Source organism: Meriones unguiculatus, chromosome 10 (genome assembly GCF_030254825.1).
Source record: "Meriones unguiculatus strain TT.TT164.6M chromosome 10, Bangor_MerUng_6.1, whole genome shotgun sequence".
NCBI lineage: Eukaryota > Metazoa > Chordata > Mammalia > Rodentia > Muridae > Meriones > Meriones unguiculatus.
In genome coordinates this window covers 97,363,485-97,386,109 of record NC_083358.1, presented here as the reverse complement: position 1 = coordinate 97,386,109, position 22,625 = coordinate 97,363,485, and the positions used below count along the sequence as shown (strand labels likewise).

The 22,625-nt window shown below is 53.2% G+C and overlaps 1 protein-coding gene and 1 pseudogene across 3 annotated transcripts; one reads left to right on the top strand and one right to left on the bottom strand.

Annotated features, from left to right (window-relative positions):
* Positions 1-8,372: 8,372 nt before the first annotated feature.
* Ampd2 (adenosine monophosphate deaminase 2) lies at positions 8,373-20,485 on the bottom strand. Of its 3 annotated transcripts, none has more exons than XM_060392894.1 (18): positions 20,036-20,485; positions 14,866-14,996; positions 14,501-14,631; positions 14,120-14,188; positions 13,914-14,025; positions 13,511-13,697; positions 13,132-13,273; positions 12,936-13,025; positions 12,587-12,716; positions 11,868-12,062; positions 11,651-11,782; positions 11,338-11,501; positions 10,923-11,049; positions 10,668-10,831; positions 10,285-10,405; positions 9,855-10,028; positions 9,578-9,688; positions 8,373-9,452 (listed from the first exon to the last, which is right to left on the bottom strand). In XM_060392894.1, exons 1-18 carry the CDS (start codon positions 20,043-20,045, stop codon positions 9,246-9,248), a joined length of 2,397 nt encoding a protein of 798 aa, XP_060248877.1. In that variant the 5' UTR covers positions 20,046-20,485; the 3' UTR covers positions 8,373-9,245. The 3 variants fall into 3 exon arrangements, with proteins under 3 accessions (XP_060248877.1, XP_021487352.1, XP_060248878.1); XM_021631677.2 differs by lacking the exon at positions 20,036-20,485 and adding an exon at positions 19,042-19,691; XM_060392895.1 differs by lacking the exon at positions 20,036-20,485 and adding an exon at positions 16,094-16,187.
* Positions 20,046-20,664, top strand: LOC132657113 (uncharacterized; annotated as a pseudogene).
* Positions 20,665-22,625: the final 1,961 nt, after the last annotated feature.

The window sequence follows — 22,625 nt, the reverse complement described above, 5'->3', positions numbered from 1 at the left end:
CATCTCTAGACGCCCAGCTGAGGATCTAGCCTGTGAGCATCCTGACCCCATTTCCTTGCCCACTGAGATGTCTGCTAATGTATCCATTCAACCTAGGCCCTCCTAGTTCTGCCAAGGCTCCTCTCCTCTCCTCCTCGTGTCTGTCCACACAGGAGCATCTGACTCCCAGATCTGAGAGAAGAACCATCTCCTAGACCTTCTCGGGAGACAGGATTGTCTGGTGACAAGATGGGCAACAGAAAGGCAAAGGGACCAGAAGGCAGCTCACAGAGCCACACCAAGACTCACACGTCAATGGGAAACCCTCAAAGAAGAGACCAGAGAAGTCTGGGAGAAGTGACTGCTGGGTAGCAGAGGCTTAGGGTTTGGAGGACCAGGGAGACAGTTTGATGACATAGAGGAGTAAAAGAAGGAGGAAATTGTGTGTGTGTCCGTGCATGTCCATGTCTATCTTCATGTGTGTGGAGGTGTGTGTGGAGGTGTGTGTGTGTGTGTGTGTGTGTGTGTGTGTGTGTGTGTGTGGAGAGGACAACTTCTGGTGCTGTTACCTGGCACCCTCCCCTGCACCCTTTACTTTAAAGACAGACCTCTCTCCCTGGTTTAGAATTTACCAAGTAGCCTAGGCTGGCCAGCCAGTAAGCTTCAAGGATATTCCTGTCTCTGCCCCCTCATCACTGAGATTACAAGTACAAATCACCAAGTACAACTTTTTTTCTTTTCTAGATGTGAGTTCTGAGGATTGAACTCTGGCTCTTGTGCTTAAAAGGCAAGCATTTTTCCTCCTGAGCCATCTCCCCAGTCACTGGAGACCTGTTGGCCAAAGCAGGTGGCTGAGTTCAAGGACAGCCTGCTCTACAGATTGAGGTCCAGGATAGCCAGGGCTACACAGAGAAACCCTGCCTAGAAAAAAAAAAAAAAGTTATTCTAGTGGCATCGACAAAAGAAAGAACTGTCAAATGGCTTAATAAAAGAAACAGAATAATATAAAGAGTTACCCTGGGTGACCCCTGGCAGAGTGAATAACACAGAGGAAAATGCAGCTTGCCAGGCAGGACAGGCTAATCAGTATCTGGTGATAGACCAGTGGCTTGTGGGTTCGCCTGCTTTGTCACAAGCTGTAAACATCTCCCTGAAGCAGCTGTGTGTCACTGTGTGTCAATGTGAAAGTCAGATGCTCCGAGATAGCATCATCTGCAAGACTCTAGAGGTTTCTAGAACACTAGAGGTGGTGTACCCGCAGGGGCTCAGCTCGGGATCCGGAGTCAGACAGAATTTGAAGCCTGGTTCCTAACATCACAACACTAAGCAACCAGGAAATCCCTTAATCTGTAGATTAGAATCTCCATCTGTCAGACGGAGATAATAAAGCAGATACTGTCCAGCGGGCTGTGTGGATTTGAAAAGTAACTCAGGGAAATGAACAAGAGCAATAGAATGTCGGTTAGCTGGCATGACCTGGGAGCTCAGAAGGTGAGAGCTGGAGGCAGATGGTGAGTCTGAGCCTCCACCATCACGCCCAAAGCATCCTAAGACCCATGTTCACTGGGGGCTCTCCCGGGGGGTACTCAGGCAAAGGTCGGGGTGTGCGGCAGAAACAGAAGGAGGAAGTCTCGGGAGTTAAAAGAGACAGTGGGGTGCTTGCTATGATGGTGTTCCCATGGCCCAGGCAGGGACAGAGGGTTATGTTAATGTCTTTGCTCTGTACCGCCACCAGAGACCATGTGAATTACATGGTCCATATTGTCGCCAGAAACCATGTGGACGTCACTTTTGCAGTGATACTGATGACAGCAGACTCACAGAAAGAGGGACAGAGAAGGTCTCTGACAACACCTACCCCACCCCATCCCCTACACCCCCCAAAAGTAACAGCCTAGACAGAAAACCATCAAAGAGAACTCTTAAAAACTGTGATGAGGACGCCGTAGTATAGCTCTCCACAGCTGATGGCTTCTGGCATGGGTGTGGGTGGGAAAGGACTCAGATTTAAGGTGCTGCCTTCTGGGAGTTTGACCATGCTCCAGTGAGTACATGGGCAACACAAACACAAATTGAACGACTTCTCCTCCTCCTCCTCCTCCTCCTCCTCCTCCTTTTCCTTTTATTGGGGGGTGGGGTAGGTCACAAGTGTTGGGGGTGCAGGCCTAGGAGGACTAGAAAATGAGTATGATGGAAACTCATGATGTGAAATTCCCAAATAATCAATAAAAATATTATGTTGGGGGTAAAAATGCACACCCTTAGTGAAGGGCCAGATCTGTCCTTACTCTCCCCTCTGTCCTCACCCTGGGCCCTAGCATCTCTGTTACTCATTCAGCATTTTTTTTTTCTTTACAGTGCCTCACCAAAGTCTCCAGGATGTCCCAAAGAGACTCACAGCTTAAACCCTGGGCCAGGAGTCTGAGGCTCAGTCCTCACCGGGCTCACTTCCTAGCCCTGAGACAGGCAGGGCGTGTGTCCACTCAGCTGCCCACGCCATTATCTCCTCTGAACAATGCTGACCGCACCTGGCTCCAAAAGGCCTTGGGGTTATTGATTGGAACGACCACACACCTGCTTAACCCACAACACTCTAGTAAAAACTAAATGCGGAAAATCAGGTATGTTGAGCTGGGTACAGTGGCACACGCTTGTAATCCCAGCACTCAGGGAGGCAGAGGCAGCTATCCATCTGCCTGTGGGTTCGAGACCAGCCTGGTCTACAAAGTGAGTCTAGGAGAGCCAAGGCTACACAGAGAAACCCTGTCTCAAAAAAACAAGAACAAACGAACGAACAAAAAACGAGACAAAAACCAGATACATTATTTTTCCCAAAAGTAAATGACCTGAACTTCCCTAGATCCTCCTACAGAACTTCTGACACAAGCCCCAAATTGTCCAAGTTCCCTGTTCAAAACTGGCCTCTAAATACATAGAATTTGATCTCTACCACAGAACCCCACAGTAGAGCCTGTGCTGTGGTTTGGATGTGGAATGTCCTCCGGGGCCCATGTGTGGGAGGCTTGCTCCCCAGGCTATGGCACCAGTGGGTAGGAATCAGTGAAAAGAGGTAGGGCTTCTCTGGACAAAGTGAGGTAATTGGTGCCGTGCACTCAAAGAGGATGTTGGGATCCTCCCTCTGTGATGCTTCCTGGTCTCCATGGAGTAAAGGAACCTTCTCGGTCATGTGCCCCCTCTGCTGAGTACCGTGTTGTCACCAGTCCACAGCAAAAGGAGCAGGTGGCCTGGACTGCAGGCCTCTGAGCATGAACCAAAACAAACTCCTGCTTCTAAGTTCTCTCAGGCAATCTGCCCCAGGAACAGTTACATTTCGTAGACAAGAGAACGAAAGCTCAGAGGCCATGTAATACTCACAAGGGCTCATGTTAGTAAGTACTGTGAAGCTGAGTTTTGACTCCAAACTTGTACCTCCCTGGGGCCCAGGCAACAGGAAAGAGCTGGGCTCGTCACCATCTCTCAGAGTGCATATCCTCAATCTTTGATCAGACTATACCAGCCCATCATGACACCATAGCTAGTTTATGCCACCTTGTCTTCATTACATCATTGTTGTCTTTTTAGTGGCACCAAATAATTTTTTTTAGATTTATTTATTTATTTTATGTCTGAGTGCTCTACCTGCATGTACACCTGCATGCCAGAAGAGGGCATCAGATCCAAATATAGATGGTTGTGAGCCACCGAGCCATCTCCCCAGCCCCCACTATCGGTCCTTTTACACACACACACACACACACACACACAGGCCAGAAGACAACCTCAGATAGAATCCTCAGGAACATTGTCCTCCACTTACGACACGTGTCAGGGCTCACCCTCTCAGCTAACAGGCTCACAGACCAGGCTAGTTTTTCATGAGTGGAGTGGAGTGGAGATGGGGGCTCTCTAGCCATTCCTAAGGCTGCTCTGCAGCCAGGAGCCAACGAAGCAGCAGCGGCAGCGGCGGCAGCAGCAGCAGCAGCAGCAGCAGCAGCAGCAGAGACCATGGTTCTGTTCAGCTTTTTCAGGCAGGGAGAAGCAACAACCCGAAGGCTGGATCTGAGGCTGAACTGATCTTAACCGGAAGAAGGCTGGAGGCGGGACTCCCCTGAGCCCTACACAGACCCTGCATCTGATCCTAAGAACCCTTCCCTCCAAGAGTGGCATCCCTCATTCCAAGTAACTCTTCTTTGCTTTAAACTAAAGGGGCCTCTGTGGATTTACTTTTGAGGATGCTTTTGAAGTTACCCGGCTATGAGTAACTCATTTAGTCTAGAACAGGCTCTGACTACAGTCATGCTGCAGATTCTGGAGCGTTTGCCAAAAACCCAGTTTACACATTGTTTTCAAATATAATGACATTTGTATGGATACTAAAATTAACAAATATTGAAGTTGACGTGCTATTTTCTGAAGGCATTTCTTTAAACATTTGTTAGTTTCAATTTCTCTCTTTTTTTCCTTATTTCACAGCCTCCAAAGTTCTAGCTCCCCAGCCTTCCCTGAGCCTTTGAAAGCTCACTCCACAGGTTTGCATGCAGAGCCAGGGATCCAGAGGGCCCAACTCCAGAGGGCCTGTGGCTTCTATGGCAGGGACCACCGACCCCAGGTCATCGACCAGGCAATGTCAAGTTGAGCAACTTTACTCCCATTTAGAAAACAGAATGAATCATTGAACATTGGACTAAATGTGAGTTAATGTTTAAAGTTCTATTGGACTTTCCTTGAATAAATTCTCCCATGAGGCAATAGTGTGACAGGGTTTGAATGAGCATGAGAATTGTCCCCACCTGCTCTTCTCTAGTTCCCCAGGAGGGGGCGCCCAGGTTACTGTCCACTTGGTTTTAAGATGACAAGTGTCCCTGGGTAGAATTCACTTTGTGCCGGCCCTAAAGCCACAAGGAGGAAGGTTCGCCCGCTATTTGCACGCACTTTTGGGGGCATTGTAAAGCACTGTTTTTAAAAGTCCACCCGCCAATCTCGTTCCTCCACCCTGCAAACAAGAAGCAGCTTCTGCCCCAGCCAGGGCTACATGAGTTCAAGGTCGGCCTTTGGAGCAGGGTAAGGTGCTGCCTCCCTTAGGAGTGGTTCACACTCACCTCCCAAGCAGGTCCCAGGAGGGCCTGGCAGAATGACCGTAGGAGAGGTCAGAGGGCAAGCAAGCCAGGGAAGGGCTTTGCCTCACTCTGTCTGGTCAAATGGACATCTCCAACCCGGTGATTCTCTCTTACGGGCACACAGTTAGGGTGGGAATCTCAAGCCTTGTACGAACCAAATCTAAAGCTTACCAGAATCTTACCTAACTCTTTAATCCAACGATGGGAAGAATCGGCATGAGCAAAGCTCTGTGGACAGGAGGCCGGAAGCATAGAGAAGGACGTATCATGCCCGTGGTCACAGACCAGGAGCCCAGCTGAGGCCTGGGTGTTAGGTATGGCCAGTCACAGCCCCAGGGGCACTTACCACTGTTGTTTTATATCTTGAGTATGTGTGCACGTACGCACATGAGAACACAGCATGGTGTGCACACGCCATGGTACATGTTACTGGAGGACGAATTTCAAGAGTCAGCTTTCACTCTCCACGTCAGACCCAAGGATCGAACCAAGGTGTCAGGCTTGGCATCAATGGCCTTTGCCTGCCGAGCCATCTCACAAGGCCAGGCCTGGTTATTCTTTAATGGAGAAAAGCTATGATGGTAAATCATCATGGGGCAGGGCACAGCAATGAAACGTATTTACGGATTATTTTGGCAGAATGTGAAAGACATTAATAAGTTTAAATAAAACTTAGACTTAACATAATCTCGAATTCAAAAACATCACTCGAATTCAGTGTGTGGTACACACGCCTGTGACCTCTGCACTGGGAAGGCTGGTTAGGGTTGTGACTTGAAGGCCAGCCTGGGCTGCACAGGAGACACGGTCTAAAAAACAAACAAAATGCTGCTTGCAAAAAGAGAAGTGGGAATGGCAAGACGACTCGGTAAATGATTGCCGCCGAGCCTGACAACCTGAGGTGCTGCGTTAGGACCCAAGGGGTGGAAGGCAGAACCAAGTGACCTCCATATAGGCCCCATTACACACACACACACACACACACACACACACACACAGAGGGGAGGGGACAGAAAGAAAAAAGAAGTAGAAGGAAAATGTAATGAATATGTAAAATATATTTATGCATACATACAGCTCAGGTATGCAGGTTACAATCAAATACTTTGTAAAAGTGGTATGCAAGAATAGACTTACCTCCTATTTTCCTGTATCTTCAAAGTCCTTTTAAAAAAATCTTTTCTACGGCATTTATATACATATATGTATGTGTGTGTGTGTGATACCCCTAGAAAAAGAATCCCCAGAATATTACCTCCTGTGTGTTTTCATCTTAATTCTTCATAGTCCATGTGGCCATCTGAGGCTGTCAGAACGGTGAAACCAAGCTGAAGAGAGATGGGAGGGGATTCTCCTGCCCATTTTCCCTCAGTCTCTGAGCTGCACATCAACCAAATCGGGGGCTGACCATGCCATTACTTGTTTAGCCTGGCGGGGAGGTTCACGTTCCCAGCTCTGTGCTTATCAGTGACTACCAGCATAGCCATGCTTCTTCCTCCTGGGTGGGAACCAGGTGAAGACTTGGGCACAGGCTGAAGAGGATGGGATGTTTACATTCGTGAGAGCATCCGCCAGCAAATGCATGTGACCCATTATGGTACCGTAGAAAGAGCTCTCTTTTCTTTTTTCACCAGCAAAACCTTCCTTCCCTTTGAAAGATTATTTGCTCCTGGGCTGCGTGTGTGGATCAGTAACCTAGTCTATGAAATGTCTTGTGTTCAGTTCCTAGCACCACAAAATCAAATTAAAAAAAAAAAAACAACAATTTTTTAAACAAACAATTCATTCTTGATACATGTTTGAAAGGGAAATGTCTGCAAAACTGAAAACCAAAGTCTGGTTGATATGAAACTGGAGAGGTTGCTAAGAAATATATTGTTGGTTAGTAATGTACTGAGGGCTGGGCCAAAGTACAAACCGAGAAAAGCTGTACAGAAACATGAAAGAGAGGATTTGACTCAACGACAAATTTAGCGAATGAATGCAGAGTCCTCGGAGCTGGTATGGACAGGCCATGCTGGCCTTCAAGGGATGGTCTAGAGGGATCTCCTAATCCTGATTGCTTGATTTCCAAAAGTAGCTCCTACCACCCTTGAAAAGCATTGTTTAGGGAGCAGTTCAGACAAGGCCCAGTGAGGTGGAGAGAGCCTTACAGCGCTTGTCTCCCATCCCATCACTGGCTGTTTCTGTCTCCTCAGCCCATTTCTTTAGGCAGAAATCAGTTTTACAGCCTTCTGCTCATGCCCTAAGGACAGCATCTAGATGCGTTCAGATACATAAATGGCTAAAACAGTGAATTGGCTAGGAGCCAATGGGGGGGCAGGCAGGTAAGGAGAACTCTGCCCTGCGTCTCTAGGGAACCTGCTACAGTCTCAGGCCAGATGCAGATGGGGGCCCTCCTATCTGCTCAGAGTCGGGGGCTAGGTGGTGGGGGATGGGAGAGAGGTGGGGCCTGCTGCAACCTCTATGGGATCCCAGCCAGGTCCTCTAGCATACAAGCTTGCGATTCTGAGGCAGGCAGACCCTAGTCTCTCTCTACCCAGAAGCAGCTGTGGCAAGTGTTGGTTGCCTGTGCCTGTGCTGTCCAGGGCATGTTTTCACTGCCCTTCTTCACATGGACAGCAAATTCCAGCCATCTTAGTGGCAAAACTCTGCAAACTGCACCATAGACTCGGGGTGGAAAGCGAATTGCTGGAGAGTTCAATCACAAGCTGCTCCAGCTCCTTTCAACGCAATCTGACAGGTACATCTGTCACCACATCTGCTACCTCTGTGTCAGAATCCCTGAGGGAGGGACCTCGAGAGAGCATTTTAGACAGGCTCCCTAAAAGCCTCAGGGAGGCAAGTAGAGGCATATGTTCCCACCTGCCATGTCATCCTCAGAGGCTGCATGAGGCGGAAGAGTGCTATCCTTTAAGCTGGTAATGCCATGTCATCCTCAGAGGCTGCATGAGGCGGAAGAGTGCTATCCTTTAAGCTGGTAATGTCAAGAACACACCATGGACCTGGAGGCTCATGTCACCTTCAGAAGGGGCAAACTGGATGAGGGCTCAATGGCATCTCCTCAGTCAGTGCGCAAATGGCACCGATCCACCCCATCCATGCCTCAGACTGTGCCGCTCATCACAGGCCTCCACCGTAATCCAAGCACTCAGAAGTGTGGGCAGGCAGGACTGGCAGCCTGTGTTACACAGCGGCCCACACCATACTCCACCAAAGTGCCTTGCCCCTCAACCCCCTTCCTCTCCCTCTCCCAACAGACCTTCACATGCCTCGTTAATTAAATAATCTTTTATTTCTCATGCACTAGGAAAAAAATGGGTCATATGAAACACTGTTCTTCATAGCAAAGGCCTCGGTCTAGAACATAACACAAGAGGCTAGCTGGGATCTGGGTCTGATCAAGGACCTGAAAACCTCCAAAGAAGGTGCCATCCTCAGGGTAATGACAGACCCAGTGCCCTCCGACTGCAGCAGCCCCCAACTGGAGACTCAGATCAAGCCTGCTGCCCATTCCCACGGGGGCATAGGGAGCTGGAAACAAAGGAGCACGTGGACTGGGGAGGAGCAGGAGCTGATGGGCAGTGACTTGGCAGGAGCAGCGGTCCAGCCCCTCAGGCCAGGCCTCCAGGGCCAGGAGCAAGCCTAAGTGCTGCTCTGCCCAGCACAGACAGGCTGGAACTTCACAGAGGCCAAGCAGCCAGTGCCACAGCAGAGGGATAATGAGCCCCTTCCAACTGCTCCACGGCCACTTAACAAGAGGGGAACTCAACTTGAACTCTAGCCAAAGCCTGGATTTGCCGAGGTAGGGCTCCCGGGGGTAAAGGGACCAGCCCCAAACAACCATCCCAAACCCCTGTGGACACTGAAGACACCGGAGGACAGCCAGACTTCTGACAATCCTGGGACGGGTCACTAGCAGGGCCAACCTTTAAATCTTGGCCATCAGGTACCACCTGAGCCAAGACAATAGTGAAGCAGGTTCCTGGACTGGCTTTCATTGAGTTGGCCCAGAGGCAAGACACACGTTCAAAGACATGCAGGACAGAAACAAAATGGAGACATGCAGAGACGTCATCGGGTGGGAGGGTCCAATCACAGACACAATCAAGATGCTGAGATGAGGCAAGCACTGCCTGGACGGGTCCACTAAGGCCCTGGGCTCATGATGAGGCCCACTTCCTCTGGGATGGTCTCCAGCGTCTCACTCTGGATGGCCTGTGTGATAAGCGCCAGCTCCTGGCACAGGGTCTCGTGGCGATAGCCCACGCGGATGTCTGGCACGTTGGTGCGGCGGATGTCATTGCCCTCAGGACCCTCCTTGGTATAGTTGGGTCCCAGCCAGTGGCTCTTTACCTGAAGGGGGCATAGGAAACAGACAGAGCTGCAGCAGACCCAGCCACCACAGGGACAAGGACGAGACCCCACATGCAAAGGAAGGAGAGAGGTGACGCCAGCCTCAGGCGGATGGCTTATTGTACCTTGTGGGAGAAGCCACTCATCAGCACACTGTTGCGAGCCAGTTCACACATGTCGCAGGAGCTGAGCTTCCACACCTGGGTGGCGATGCTGTACTCCTCCATCAAGGGTTCCTGCACAGGCCAGGTTTCTGTGAGAGAGGCGTCAGGCCCCTGCAGTCCCTCCTTCAAGGACGCGGCTAACAGTCGCTATGCTCCACCAGCAAGGGGCAGCAGCAACCCTGAGACACCCCAGTATCCCCTAGACACTGCCTTGGCTGCCGACTGGGCTGGGTCTGACCTTGGTAAAGTGGAACTGCAGAGGATCATCTGTGGACAGCGAGACCATGAGGCCACGGGACAGGTACTCAGGTAGAGGGTTCCGGTGGTAGCTGAGGAACAGGCTGTTGTTGCTGAGTGGGGACATGGCGATGCCGATCTGAGCCAGGTAATACAGGTACTGCAGGACAGGGGCCTGGACAGGTGGGAGGAACAGGGCGCCTTCAGTGGCCTCATTGCTGGGAGGACACGCTGGTTCTGGGGCTTAGGGGAAGAGGGGGAAGGGGAGGGTCCAGGCCGGGTGTCACAGAATGAGTCCAAGCTGGGCTCCTCCACTAGAGGATGGGTGGGAAGAGCTAATTATATTGGGAAGGAGGATCTCACGGCTGGGCGGGGAGGAGGGTCAGGAGGGTGAACAGCTGCATGTGGAGGCTGGGGGTGTAGGCCCTGACCTTGCGCAGCAGCAGCCCGTGAGAGATGTTCTCGGCCAGCATGAAGGCTGACACCAGGTGGTGGATGGGCCCAGCCTCCCCGCAGTGCGGCCTCAGCACGAACGTGTGAAAACCTCTCTGCCTGAGGGGTATAAAGACAGACTCAGCTCCAGAGCCGGGTGGGGTATGCCTAAGCTCACCTGAGCCCAGATCCCACACCGCCAGGACAGGATAGCCCTCAAGCTAGTGACCTCCAGCTAGTGACTATGGGGAGCTCGGATGGAAGACAGGGGCAGAGAAAGAGCCCAGTCAGTCTGGGCACAGGGGCAGTGGGTGTGCGGGGGCACTGGAGGCCTCAGCGAGGGTGCCCAAAGCCAGGCAGGCGGGGTTGGCGGTCCTCGCACCTGCGCAGGTGGTTGAGCATGGCCATGTTGGCGAAGGTGTAATACAGGTAGTAGGCGTAGGGTGGGTTGTCCTCCTCCATCCAGGCTTCCGGGAGGGGACTCTCCATGTTGAAGACGTGGTTCTCTGGCTTGGACTCATCGTCCACGCTGTCAAAACCGTCCACCTGGCAAAGAGCTGGTGGTGGTCAGGCCTAGAGCCCCAGCTGGGCCCTCAGCCAGCCGCCCTGCCCTCACCCAGCCCAGGCCACCGCTCACATGCTCCAGGAAGAGATGCAGCTCCGGGTGGCTGGCAGGGTGCACCGTAGCCTCAAACAGTGGCAGAAAGATGTTCTCCAGCATCTCTTGGAAGTTGGCCAGCTGGCCCTTGGTGCGGTACACATCACTGCAGAGGAGACAGGGCACAGGCATATGCAGGTCAGGGTCAGCAGCATGCCAGAAGGGTCAGGGCTGTCACGAGAAGCTCCAGAGTACATCTGAACCACAGTGGGAGAGTGGGACACCCAGACAGACCAGGCTGGACAGACTGTGGGGTGGCCTGGAAGGGCCCTCCTGGCACTCGAGAGTGCCTAGCTTGGCTACTGAAGGCTCAGCCATGCCCGTACAGCAGGAGGCAAGCCCTGGCCCCTTGCACACTGCCATGGAGCTCCCTCCCACTCTAAGGGACACTCACAAGAGGCGGGGCACCTGCACCAGCCAGCGCACATTGGGAGAGTGTACTCTGTGCATCACCGCCCAGCGTGCCAGCTTGTCCCACTCGTCCCTCGAACGGCCGTAGATGGACAGCCGTAGCTCTGCGTTCTGGTATTTGCTCTCCTCCAGGTCTGACATTACCTCCTAGACACCAGAAGCAATGACATCTAGGTTTCTCCCTGCCCCGTGTACACACCACATGAGCTCAGCAGGCCTCTCAGACCCTCCTCCCGTCCCTTGAGGCCTTCCCGCACATGGGCTGAAGCTCAGCAGGAAGGGGAGCTCCTCCGTACCTTGATGATGTGAGCAAAGTACTTCCCAGAAATCTTGTTGTCGGTCTTAATGAAGATCTCTCGAAGGACAGACTCCCCAATAGGGTTGTATTTGGCGTTGAATTTGTCAAACCTATGAAAGGTATTCCTGTCCTGGAGGAGATGCGAAGGCCTAGGTCACCCCCGATCCCTGGTCCCAGCGCTGCCCCAACACCCCAGGCCACCCCACGGGACAGACCGCGTGCACATCGAGCGTGTCCACACTCAGGTCGTAGGCTGTGAGGTTCATGCTCTCGAAGACCTCTCGCAGCGTCTGCTCCCGGCCCTGCTCGACGTGCACGATCTCCTCCAGATGTCGCTTCATGGCCCGCTTGATGAAGCGCAGCAGGTGCTTCTGGTTCATGCAGGAGGAGGCGTGGATGTGTGTGTCCACCTGCAGTGGAGAAGGGCTGCTGGGTCCACCGCGGGCGAGGCCCTGGGCCTGGGGAGATGGCACGGCTGGTACCCGTTCGCTTGCTATACAAATGGGAGGGCTGCAGTTGGGGTCCCCTGAACCCACGTACATCCCAGCATTCACAGCGGCCTGCCTATAATCTTACTATGAGGGGAGTACAGGCGGGGGTACACCGATGAGCTGGCTAGCTAGACCAACCGAAGCAGCAAAGTCTGGTTTCACGTGAGACCGTCTGCCTCCATACATAAGGTAGAAGATACCCAGTGTCAACGCTGACACCTGAGACAGGCCCCAGGACCCACATGGTGGAGGAGGAGACACAACTCCTGGAAAGCTTTCCTCTGCTTCCTCACCCACTTATGCACACATTAATTAAAATGTAATAAATTGTTTTTAAAGGAAGGGCCCAGGGCCAAAGCAGTACGTATAAAAGGGATCTCCATCTTGGATGCTGGGGTGAGGGGGGAAGTGGTCAGGTCGCAGAGGCGGGGCTGAGGGCCCACCTTACGGATGTTGTAGAAGTCCCGGTGCGGCACCTTCTTCTGGGCGGCGAGCTCCTTCATCTCGTTGAGCAGCACATGCATCTGGAACTTGGAGCTCAGGTACTGCAGCCGGCGGTAGCAGAATGACTTTCTGGATGAGAAGAGAGGAGAGAGAGACCCAGATCCCGATGGAGGCTTCTGGGGAGGCTGAAGGGAGGAGGCGGGAGCACAGAGAATAAGGGCAGCCAAGAGGGCAGCAAATTAGGGGTGGATGACCGGGAGTGGCAGGAAACAAGGTCACAGATGTCTGGGGCAGGGCAGGGCAGGGCAGGCAGGGCAGGGCAGCGAGATGGCACAGGTGGAAACTTACATGGGGCCATTGATAATCAGGGCCATCAGCACATTGACGTCGGCTACAAATTCCTGCAGGTCAGGGTACGGAAGCTCCACCTCCGGACAGCTGCACGTAGGAAGCTCGGGTGAGGGGGGCCAGGGCTCCAGCCCCTCCCGAGCCGAGGCACCATTCCATATGCTATACCCCCAAACACACCCCACACCCCACTTACTGTTCATCGGGGTCCCTGCGGGTGTAGACATGAACCACACCACGCACCATGCGCAGACCCAAGCCCAGGTCCCCAGGCATGGTGCTTGGCTCACAGTGCTCATATGGGTGCTGCTCCAGTGCAGGGGGGTGAACTGGGGCATCTGCAAAGGGGACGGGGAGGGTCAGGGCCAGGGAGCTTCAAGGCCAGCAGCTGCCCAGGATATGGGCTTCATAAAGGGCAAGGTATGTCAAAAGCCCAAAAGAATAACTATGGTCCCCAGCCTCCACCCTCCCGGATGTCAAGAAGCTAGGAAGAGGCTGGGTGTGGGAGAGAAGTGCCGAGGCTCTGAGCTTAGGCGCCCAGGGCAATTGGGGTTGGGAGGGAGGAGGGTTCCCACCAGCAGACACAGGGGTATCAGGGCTCTGTTCGTAGGTGCGAGTCTCCAGGGGCTTCTCGGCCAGCTGCTGCAGGTAACGGCGGGTGGTGGGACAGAAGCTCTGTAGTGACAGGGCCATGTACTTCTCCCGGATGAAGAGTGCTCGAACCACACTTTTGGCTGCATCTAGCAGGTCTGTGAATGGCACCTGAGGACAAGGACAAGCAATCACTTTCTCCTGGTCTCTGTCCGCACTCAGGCACATACTCACCTCCTCCCTGTGGCCATCCCCAGACCTCTCCACCCCTCGCTCCAAAGGCCTCAAACCCAGGAGCACTCGGCACTCTCCGGTCCCAGCATCTCAGTGAGCCCAGAAACATCTGGAACACAAGGATAAAAACCTGAGACCACACCGCACACTCACCCCACACTTCTCCTCCCCAGAGATGATGACCCGCTGAAACTCCCGTTCCAGGACCACATCACGCTCCCAAAGGCCCCTGTCACCCTGTCCCTCTCCTTGTTCCTTGTACAGCCTATAGGGAAGGGGAGATAAATAAGGTTTGGAGACCCCCACAGGGCAGACTCCAGCCCCATACCATCCGTGCATGGCCCCTCTGCCCTCCTCACTGTAAGTCCGAGTCACTGTCTGTCTTCAGAAAGTCCTGCTTGGCCCGAAGTAGGATGTCCGGCTCCAGTCTAGAGGTGAGAGGAGTAAGGTCTGGTAGAGCAAGAGCAGTGGCTGCTGCATCCACGTCCCAGCACTGTGCCCGCTGCTGTGCACATACTGTCACGCGCGGTCCACGGGCAGGCCTGTGGACCCTGGGCTGTTCTCACGCCACTTCAGAGATAAGAAAGCAGCCCCAGAAGTAAGTTATCCAGTAGACTCCAAGCCTACAGGAAGATGGAACCAGTCATAGCCTGGCTCCAAGGAATGTGCTCTATGCTGCCTCCCTGATGGACCTCGAAAGAGACAACGGGGCAAGGAGGAGCAGCAGTAAGCGGGCTTACTTGACATCCTGGCTGATCTGCCGCTCCAGCCGCTGTCTCCGCTCCTCTAGCTGCTCGATAGGGCTTGCCTCTGGGAACTCGTACGGGGCGCTGCGGAGCTCACTCTCAGCCAGTGAGCGGCTGAACAACTCCTGGTACCAAGCAGGGAAGGAGGAAAGTCAGGTGAACCTGCCTTCAAGCCCTCTGCCCCTCCCCTCCCCTTCAGAGCCTGGGCAAGGGATGAGGGCAGGAGCCAGGGTTCCTGGGAAAGGCTTAGGATCAGGGACAGCCAAGCATGAGATGAGAGGTGGCTGAGGTAGAGGAGTATAGCAACAGAGGTACAGGTGAGGTTTGAGGCGAGGAGGTGTAGGGGTGCCAGGTGATACCTCGGCGATCTCCTTGCATTTGCCATCCATAGACGTTCGAAGGTCCAGTGGGAAGTGCTTGAGGCAGGGGGTGGTACCCGGCAGGGAGCGGGCAGGCTGCAGCGGAGAGGTCCCCAGACCACTCCGAGCCTCTGCAGAGACAGTGATGCCAAGGTCAACGGGAGGAGAGACAAGGCCTGGAGGCCCCTGGAAACCAACAGCCCCTGCCCAACCTGCGGCCAGACCCCGCTGGGCAGTACTTCCACTGAGACAGAAGAGCCAGCCACGTGGGGCTCATCCAGTATCTACAGAGGCCCTTTACCACCCCACCCTCAGGGATGAGGTCCTGTGCCTGCCTGTGGGGCAAACGGATTCGGTCAACCCTGCAATAAGAACTTGAGGTGGGGGTGGCCCACTCCCTTAGATCAGGAGAATCTATCTTGACTGTTTTCTAGAAGGGGTACACATGTACACACACACACACACACACACACACACACACACACACTTCTACCAGGGTCAGATCCACCCCTGTCCTAACAAATCCTTCGCAGGAACCACTGCCTGCTGTCCCAGACCTGCAAGGCCCAGCTAAGTACAGCAGGCACCCAGCTCTGACCCAAGAAGCAATTCTTAAGAAAGAGGACCTGATTGGCAAGGAACCCTGTCTTCCCCTGGAGGCTTGTCCTCTCTCCAGGACCCCAGAGCTGCCAAGAGGAGGGTTGATCCGAGGCTACCCCTCCTACTGCTGGCTGCCCCTTCAAAGGGAGCTGCCACGGTCTGCGTCACTTGGAGGCCTTAGGATCTAAGCTGGAGGCCTCATGGAGGGCCCTGGGAAAGGAGGATTGGAAGCCGGGGTCGTTCCAGCCCAACATGGGCCCTACCACGAGGCTAACACTGAAGGTCTGAAGCTGCTAGTCTCCTGGGCTGCCTCAGCTTGCAGCTCACCAGGAAGGAACCTCCCTGGGTCCTCCAGCAATCTCAGCCTCATCTTGCAAGAAAGCTGTCCACAGACCATTTGGTTCCCCCAGCCAGCTCTAGAAGTCGCATCCCTCCAGAACCCTCTCCCCCACCTCCACTCTGGCTTTGAAAAGGGACTCAGGGGCCACATCTAGGCATTATGCCTTAAGGTCTCTGTACCCACTTCCTAGTACTCTAGGTGTAGCCCCAACTCTGGACAAAGAGAGGGGTGCCTTCCCTAGATCAGAATCCAGCTACCTACTTGCCTTGGTCCCTACTGGAACCCTACCTGCAGAGTTCAAGAGTGCTCTCTGGTCTGCAGCCCTCTGCCCCTTGCCTGCCTGTTTGCCTTGTGAAGCTGCAGCCAGTCCCCCAGGACAGCTCAGGGGCTGGCATGGGCTGTACCAAGTGTAGCTATAAGCAGGGGAGACCCTGGGCTGGCCGCACGTAGGGGGCTGGGAGAGTTCAGGGGAGTTCAGGAATCCAGCGAAGGAGCAGGAATTGGGAGACAGGAAGACCTCTAATTCTAACAGGGCCTTAACCTCTTTGGTGCCACGAGGCCCACCCAGACCCTGGGATCTCAACAGGGAGAAACAAGACAGGCTGATATGGCCAACGCAGCCTGACAGGGGAGGGGCCAAGTCTCCTTAAAACCACAGCCCTAGGGGACAGAAAGTGGACACAGCCTGGCTGGCCAAAGGGTAAGAGGAAGGAGACCAGCCATCCTCCCCTAAGCCCTGCAGTCACTGGCCAGCTTCCTCTGCCCACAATTGTTTTGGGGACCCTGTCTATGGATTCTTCAGAAGAGACAAGGACTTTTCTACGCACAGGAGCTGGCTGGTAGCTGGACAACTGGCCTAGTCTGGGTAGGAGCTAGTTACAGAGGCTTCCGAGTCCACAAACTAGTTCCAAGCCCATTGTCAGGGTGAGGACAACCTGTTCAGAGAGCGTACCTTGGCATATGGGAGCCGCATTTGGAAGACACATAGGACTCTGCTTTTGTTTACTTGCTTGTCCTAACCTCTGGACACAGGCTATAAATGGGTGAGAAAGTGGCCTTGCCCTACATGGCCACAGACCCAGGACTCACAGGGGAATGTCCTTGCAGGCGGTCTGTAAAGCTCAGGGGCCCTGAGAGTGCAATTAGGAATTCCTGGGACCCTCCAAACACTTCCCACATGGAGACCTTTCAGTGATGAGGGTGAGGGCTTCTCTGAGCCCAGTGCAGGGTCCAGGCTGACAAGCAGGTCCCTAAGAGCAATGTCAAGAGAGGAACCTTGCAGGGGTGGTGATGCGATGCCAATCCTCCTTTGCAAGAGAGCAGAACAGGGGGAAGAAGCAAAGATCAACACTACCCACCTAACCCAGGGTTTCAACTCTTTGATTATCAAGATCCTAGGTCATGTGTTAGTGGTACAAACCTTTAACTCCTTTAGCACTCAGGAGACAGAGGCAGACCAATCTTTAAGTCCAGCCTGGACTACAGTGTGAGTTCCAAGACAACTAAGGCTACATAGAGAAACCCTGTCTCGTAAAAACAAACAAACAAACAAACAAACAAACAAACAAACACAAAGGAGCCCAGAACCATCCTAAATTCAGCTCCAGACCATTTGGGGGTTTGTTTTCTCTCTTTTGCATTACTAGGACCACACCTGAGGCCTGTGTATGCCAGGGAAGTCCTCTACTACTAAGCTACATCCTCATCCTTTTCTGTGTACTTTTAGGCAAGATTTTACTACGTGTCCAAGCATGCCTGGAACTCATCATCCTCCTGCCTCAGCTTCCCAAACAGCTAAACACAGGTGTGCATCACCACACCAAGCCACCCACCTCTTCTAAGGCCCTGAAGGCAGACCACAGAGCTGCAGAAATGAAACCAAATACTCTCATTTTAAACCTTTTCCTAACAGGCAGCTCTGGACCTTCACAGAAGTACTGGGTGAGCAGGAAGGGTTCCAACAGCCAGAGGCATCCTCCTAGTCTACCACACCACTGCAAAAGACTGCTAAGGACTCACCAGAGGTGACAAACAGGTGATAACCTCCACACGCTCTCAGACCAGGCCCCATCTCCCTGGCCCTGTGCCAAAAGTTGGCATCCACTACACCACATACGCACGTATACAGCTAAAGGGTGCATACGTACTCCAGGATTCTGGGGCTTGGTCAATCCTCTTGACTAGGAGCCCCCTGACTCCTTATCAAGTCTGCCCCACTAGGCCTTGACCCCCAAGTACAAGATGTTCTCATGGTCTCACCACCTAAGGGTCTCTGGTTCGACAATGGAGTAACCAGCCCAGGGTTAGCCACAGGGCATACACCTAGAAGGCAGATCTGAGCACAGAAAACAGATCTCAACACAGTACAAAGCCTTGGCCGAATGTCTTCAGCAGCGTAAGAACATGCTGGAGGAGGGCAATCAGGGTGTAAATTCAGGCGGCTACGAGGGGTTAATAACACCCAACCAGTCACCCAGAGGTCTTTCTTTAGCCGTTAGACTTGAGCCGCAGACACCCACAGTCCAGGAAGCACAAACTCTCGTAGCTAAGTCCTCACCAGGATGTTCACAGCCGCCGCCATGCAAACAGCTGCAAATGGTGCAGACATGGCCACAAAATAGGAGCCAAACCAAAGGGTGCAGCGTACTCCAGTCCTCTGGCCGGCTGACCCAAGGACTCCCCACTTTCCTGACGAGACTCACAACACAGACCAGGAACAAGCAAACGGGAAGGATACTGGCAATTGAGGCCCAGCCCTGGTGTATGTGTGGGCCACACATGACCCGACATGTCACCAGGGAGGGGGTTCTAGACCTAGGGTCTGGTGAAGAGTAAGTAAAGGCAGGACTGCCTGAGCCTGCCTGGCCGAGGTACAGGCACCAATCAGAGTCGCCAGTCCGCAGTCAGTCCCACACCCTTCCCACTCCATTCACATACACTTCACACGCAGTCCTTGCATCTGCACAAGCAGACACGTGTGCACACACGCCTCTTCTGCACCCACATCCACACCCACTCCTTGTTACCGAGAGCAGCATCCCTGACATGGAAACCTCAGGCACCCCCTCCCATCTCCCTCTCTCTGCGCAACCCAAGCCAGCTAGCCAGCCCTGGAACAGAGGTCGAGAGGCATCATTGCAGAGAGGGTTGCTGAAGAAGGGGGGGGGGGCTCCCTGAGGCACTCAGTGACCTGGACAGGAGGTGGGGAGCCCATGCCTAAAGCCAAGAACACTCACCTGGAGCGGCAGCGGAAGCTTGCAGGCTGGCCCGCTTCTTAAAGGGATATTTGGCCTTGGACTTGCCTGGGCCAGGATAGGATGCCATGGCTGGGGCCAAGGCGACAGCGGAGAAACCTCACCAGCTGGGGCCAAGCTCTCCTACATCCAACCCCTTCCTCCGCCCCGCCCCCAGCGGGAGTGACTGATGCAGGAAGCAGCGCCCCGCAGGCGGAAGAGGCCCTGGCCACGATTTCTGATGTTGTCTAGGCAACCTCGGGGAGCGGGGCCTCCATCCTTCCATCCTGCCCCTTATCCCTCCCTTCCCACTCCAGTTCCTGGAATGACGTGACTGATAGTGGCTGGGGCTGGGGGGTGGGAGTGCAGAGAAAACAGATGGAGCGGCGCCAGCTCCCAGCTCTGCACCACTCTCACCCAACCTCGGGAACCCTCATCCCTTTGCCAAAGCTTCAAGGCAAAGAAGCCAAAGTCCAGGCTAGGCTGGTCCGGCCAGCCAGAGAGAAAAAGAATAAGCAAGAATACAGCCTGAGCTTCTCCAAGCTCAAAACCCGTTTCCTACAGGGACAGGGCAAGTGTACTTATAAAAACCCATCGCTTCTGAGGCAAAGCCCCCCCTTTTCTTCTCCATCTGACCCCTGCTCTAGGGACAGCCCAGCTCCGGGAGAAGGAGGCAGAACTCTTAAATTCGAGCCCAGGAGGGAGGGGCCTGTCTTGGGAAAATTCCACTGACCGGCAGAAGCTGCCTCTTAGGAAGACAGGAAGAGTGGGAGGCAGGGTCCTGTCTGAGGCTGCGGGAAAGACCGGGCTCCTATGACTTGTCCCTCTACCTGCACACTCAAAGTCTGCTTCCCTAGTCCCTTCTAGGAGCTGTTCACATCCCCTAGGTCTCACAGGCATTGACAAGACCCCCTCCCCCCCATTCTCTTGTCACTCGGATCAAGGCACCTCTTGTCCAGGGGTCCGTCTATCACCAACACACGCGCCACACACTTACCTGAGGCCATAGTGCCCGAGTCCCGAGTGGCACCAAGAATGCTGCCTTACGAAAGCCTGCACGGCTAAGAAAGCCGGCTGGGCAGGTGAGAGGGCCCCCACCGGGGAGAAGTCGAGCCACTGGCCCCTGCACCTACACTGAAAAGCGGGAAGAGAGGCAGTTTTTCAAAATGGCCAGCTGCCCGGGGGCGGACTCCCGCCGACTTCAGCGGCCAGACTGACCTCAGGAGACCCCGGAGTCGCGACCCCAAGCCCACACTCAAGAGGAAGCAGGCCACGTGCTCCCCAGAAGACCGGACCCGGAATTCGCCTAGGGTTCCTTCACCACTTTCTGGAGATCAACCAGGGATCCGACTCCCGTGGCCCGGCTACGGGGCAGTCGCGCAACAGGTGCGACCCCGCCGAAACCTCCCGGGCCGCGCGCCAATCTCGCCTGCCCCAGGCCCCGCCAAACCTGCGGCCACGCCCCGCTCGGCCACGCCTCCGGCCTCCTGGCCACGCCCCCACCATTTTTTTTTTCCTGTTCCCTAACGCCACGTGGGCAGCCTCCGGGCCAGGGTTGGCCTGCCTTGGCCCTTTGGTCTTGGGCGATTTCTGTGCGTCAGCTTCCTCATCAGTCAGATTGGATGAGATAATGACAGCACCTCAGCCAAAGGAGTTACTGAGGAGTGACTGTAAAGTCCCTTTGCACAATACCTGGCTCGAGGTCAGGTAGCTATTATTAGGGTCCCAGAATCCGTTTTCAGCAGAAGCCCTGCCCCTGTGTTCTCCCGCATTCCCACCTGAGTCTTTCCTTCTTTCAAGCATTGTTAACGCCGGGTGTGCCCTTCGAGGCTGGCTTCCCATCCCACATTAGTTTCTATGTTGGGGTTAGACTAGCCAGAAAGTCTCGGTTCGAACTCAGGCATCTCCACCTACTTCCTGACTGACGCGGAACTTCCCGGCGAGGTTTACAGGTTGACTTTAGCTCTTACTCTTGCTCTATCTGATGCTGGTGAAGATGAGGTAAGTGCTTAGAACTGTTCCTGGCCTGTAAGTTACTCACTACCCAATCAGCGTTCATGTAATATTGCTTTAGCCTGGGATCCCTACTGCCAACACATGACTGTCCTTGTGGGTTAAGTGAAACTGGGCTGTTTGAGTAAGGCCGCAGACACTCAGACCAGTATTCCCATCTCCAAGGGGCAGTTCTACCTAAAGAAAACCTGTAAAGGAAAGTAATTTCCTCGCTGCAAGTAATTACCTTATGAGCAGCAATGGGTCTCTTCCTTATCCTATCCTTTGAGGGAGTTCTTTGACCCCTCACCCAGCTGTTCTAAAGCTGTCTGTGCAGCTACTTTCAGGTCTCCCCACAATATCCCTTCCCTCCTCTCTCCATCCTGAACTCTGGGTCCTGAGCCCCATTTTTTTTTTAAGACTGGGTTTCTCTGTCTTGGCTATCCTGGACTCACTTGGTAGACCAGGCTGGCCTCAAACTCACAGAGATCCACCTGCCTCTGCCTCGCTGAGTGTTGGGATTCAGGCCTGAGCCACTTCAAGTGGCTCTGAGGCCCATTCTTTATCTGCATCTGATGAGCCCTGGAGGAAGCCTCCTGTCCACTATTCTTAAAACAGACTTTAAACACTATTGCCTTGGGGCTGGAGAGATGGCTCAGTGGTTAAGAGCGCTGTCTGCTCTTCCAAACGACCAGGGTTCAATTCCCAGCACCCACATGGCAGCCCACAACTGTCTGTAATGGTCATTCCAAGGGATCTGGCACCTTCACATTAATGCACATATCCCCTTGGGGGTATGTGCTCACTCTGCCTTACAGGTGGAAGGCAATTTCCAGAACTGCAAAAAAGATAAAAACACAAACACCTCCCCACCCCCTGCAGTGGCCTTCAGAAACCTAGGAGAACAGTAGGGGAAATCCAGCTTACAGAGAATCAGCAAGACTAAAATAGAACCAGAAGATAACTTGTTCTTAATTTGTTATGTTTAAATATCAAAACAGGAGCCACCAAAAGCATTCAGATACAGGTGAAGATATATTGAACTGAGACACACACTACGTGGCCATAAACATTACTAGAATTAAGAACCATTTAGCAAAATATAATCAAGTGTCTCAATAAGTTTTACTGTTTTGACCCAGTAATCTACTCCTAACAAGTCCCTTTTTTTTTCACTCAAAAATAATTTTATTATTGGTTAAAGGAATAGCCCCAGGGTATGCATACACTCTTTGAAAGAAAAAGAGAATAAGGAAAAGTTGCACCTTTCTGAATCAGAATTCAGGAAGGCAAGCAGACCCTGAAAAGTTCATGTCAGTTTCTAGGGATTTCCTCAGGGGGTGGGAACCACAAAAATGTTCTTTTAAGAAAAGAGCTGTCAGAAAAATATCCACAAAGTTGTTCAATATTGCAATGCTCGCCACAGAAAATTTGGAAACGTAAAAGCTCAACAATAGTGGGGGAATGTTGAAATGAACAAAATGAAATGCAACCACTAATACTGTTCTTGGAGAAGTTTTTTAATTGTATGAAAACCTTTACAACACAAAGTTAGATGAAAAAAATGGATTCAAAGAACTGCAGAGATAGGATGG

Coding starts and splice junctions, on each gene's coding strand:
- Ampd2 (XM_021631677.2), bottom strand. CDS start 19,129: ATGGCATCCTATCCTGGCCCAGGCAAGTCCAAGGCCAAATATCCCTTT. Junction 12,717..12,935: donor CTGATTATCAATGGCCCCAT/GTAAGTTTCCAC, acceptor CTTCTCATCCAG/AAAGTCATTCTGCTACCGCC. Junction 12,063..12,586: donor ACTTCTACAACATCCGTAAG/GTGGGCCCTCAG, acceptor TCTCCACTGCAG/GTGGACACACACATCCACGC.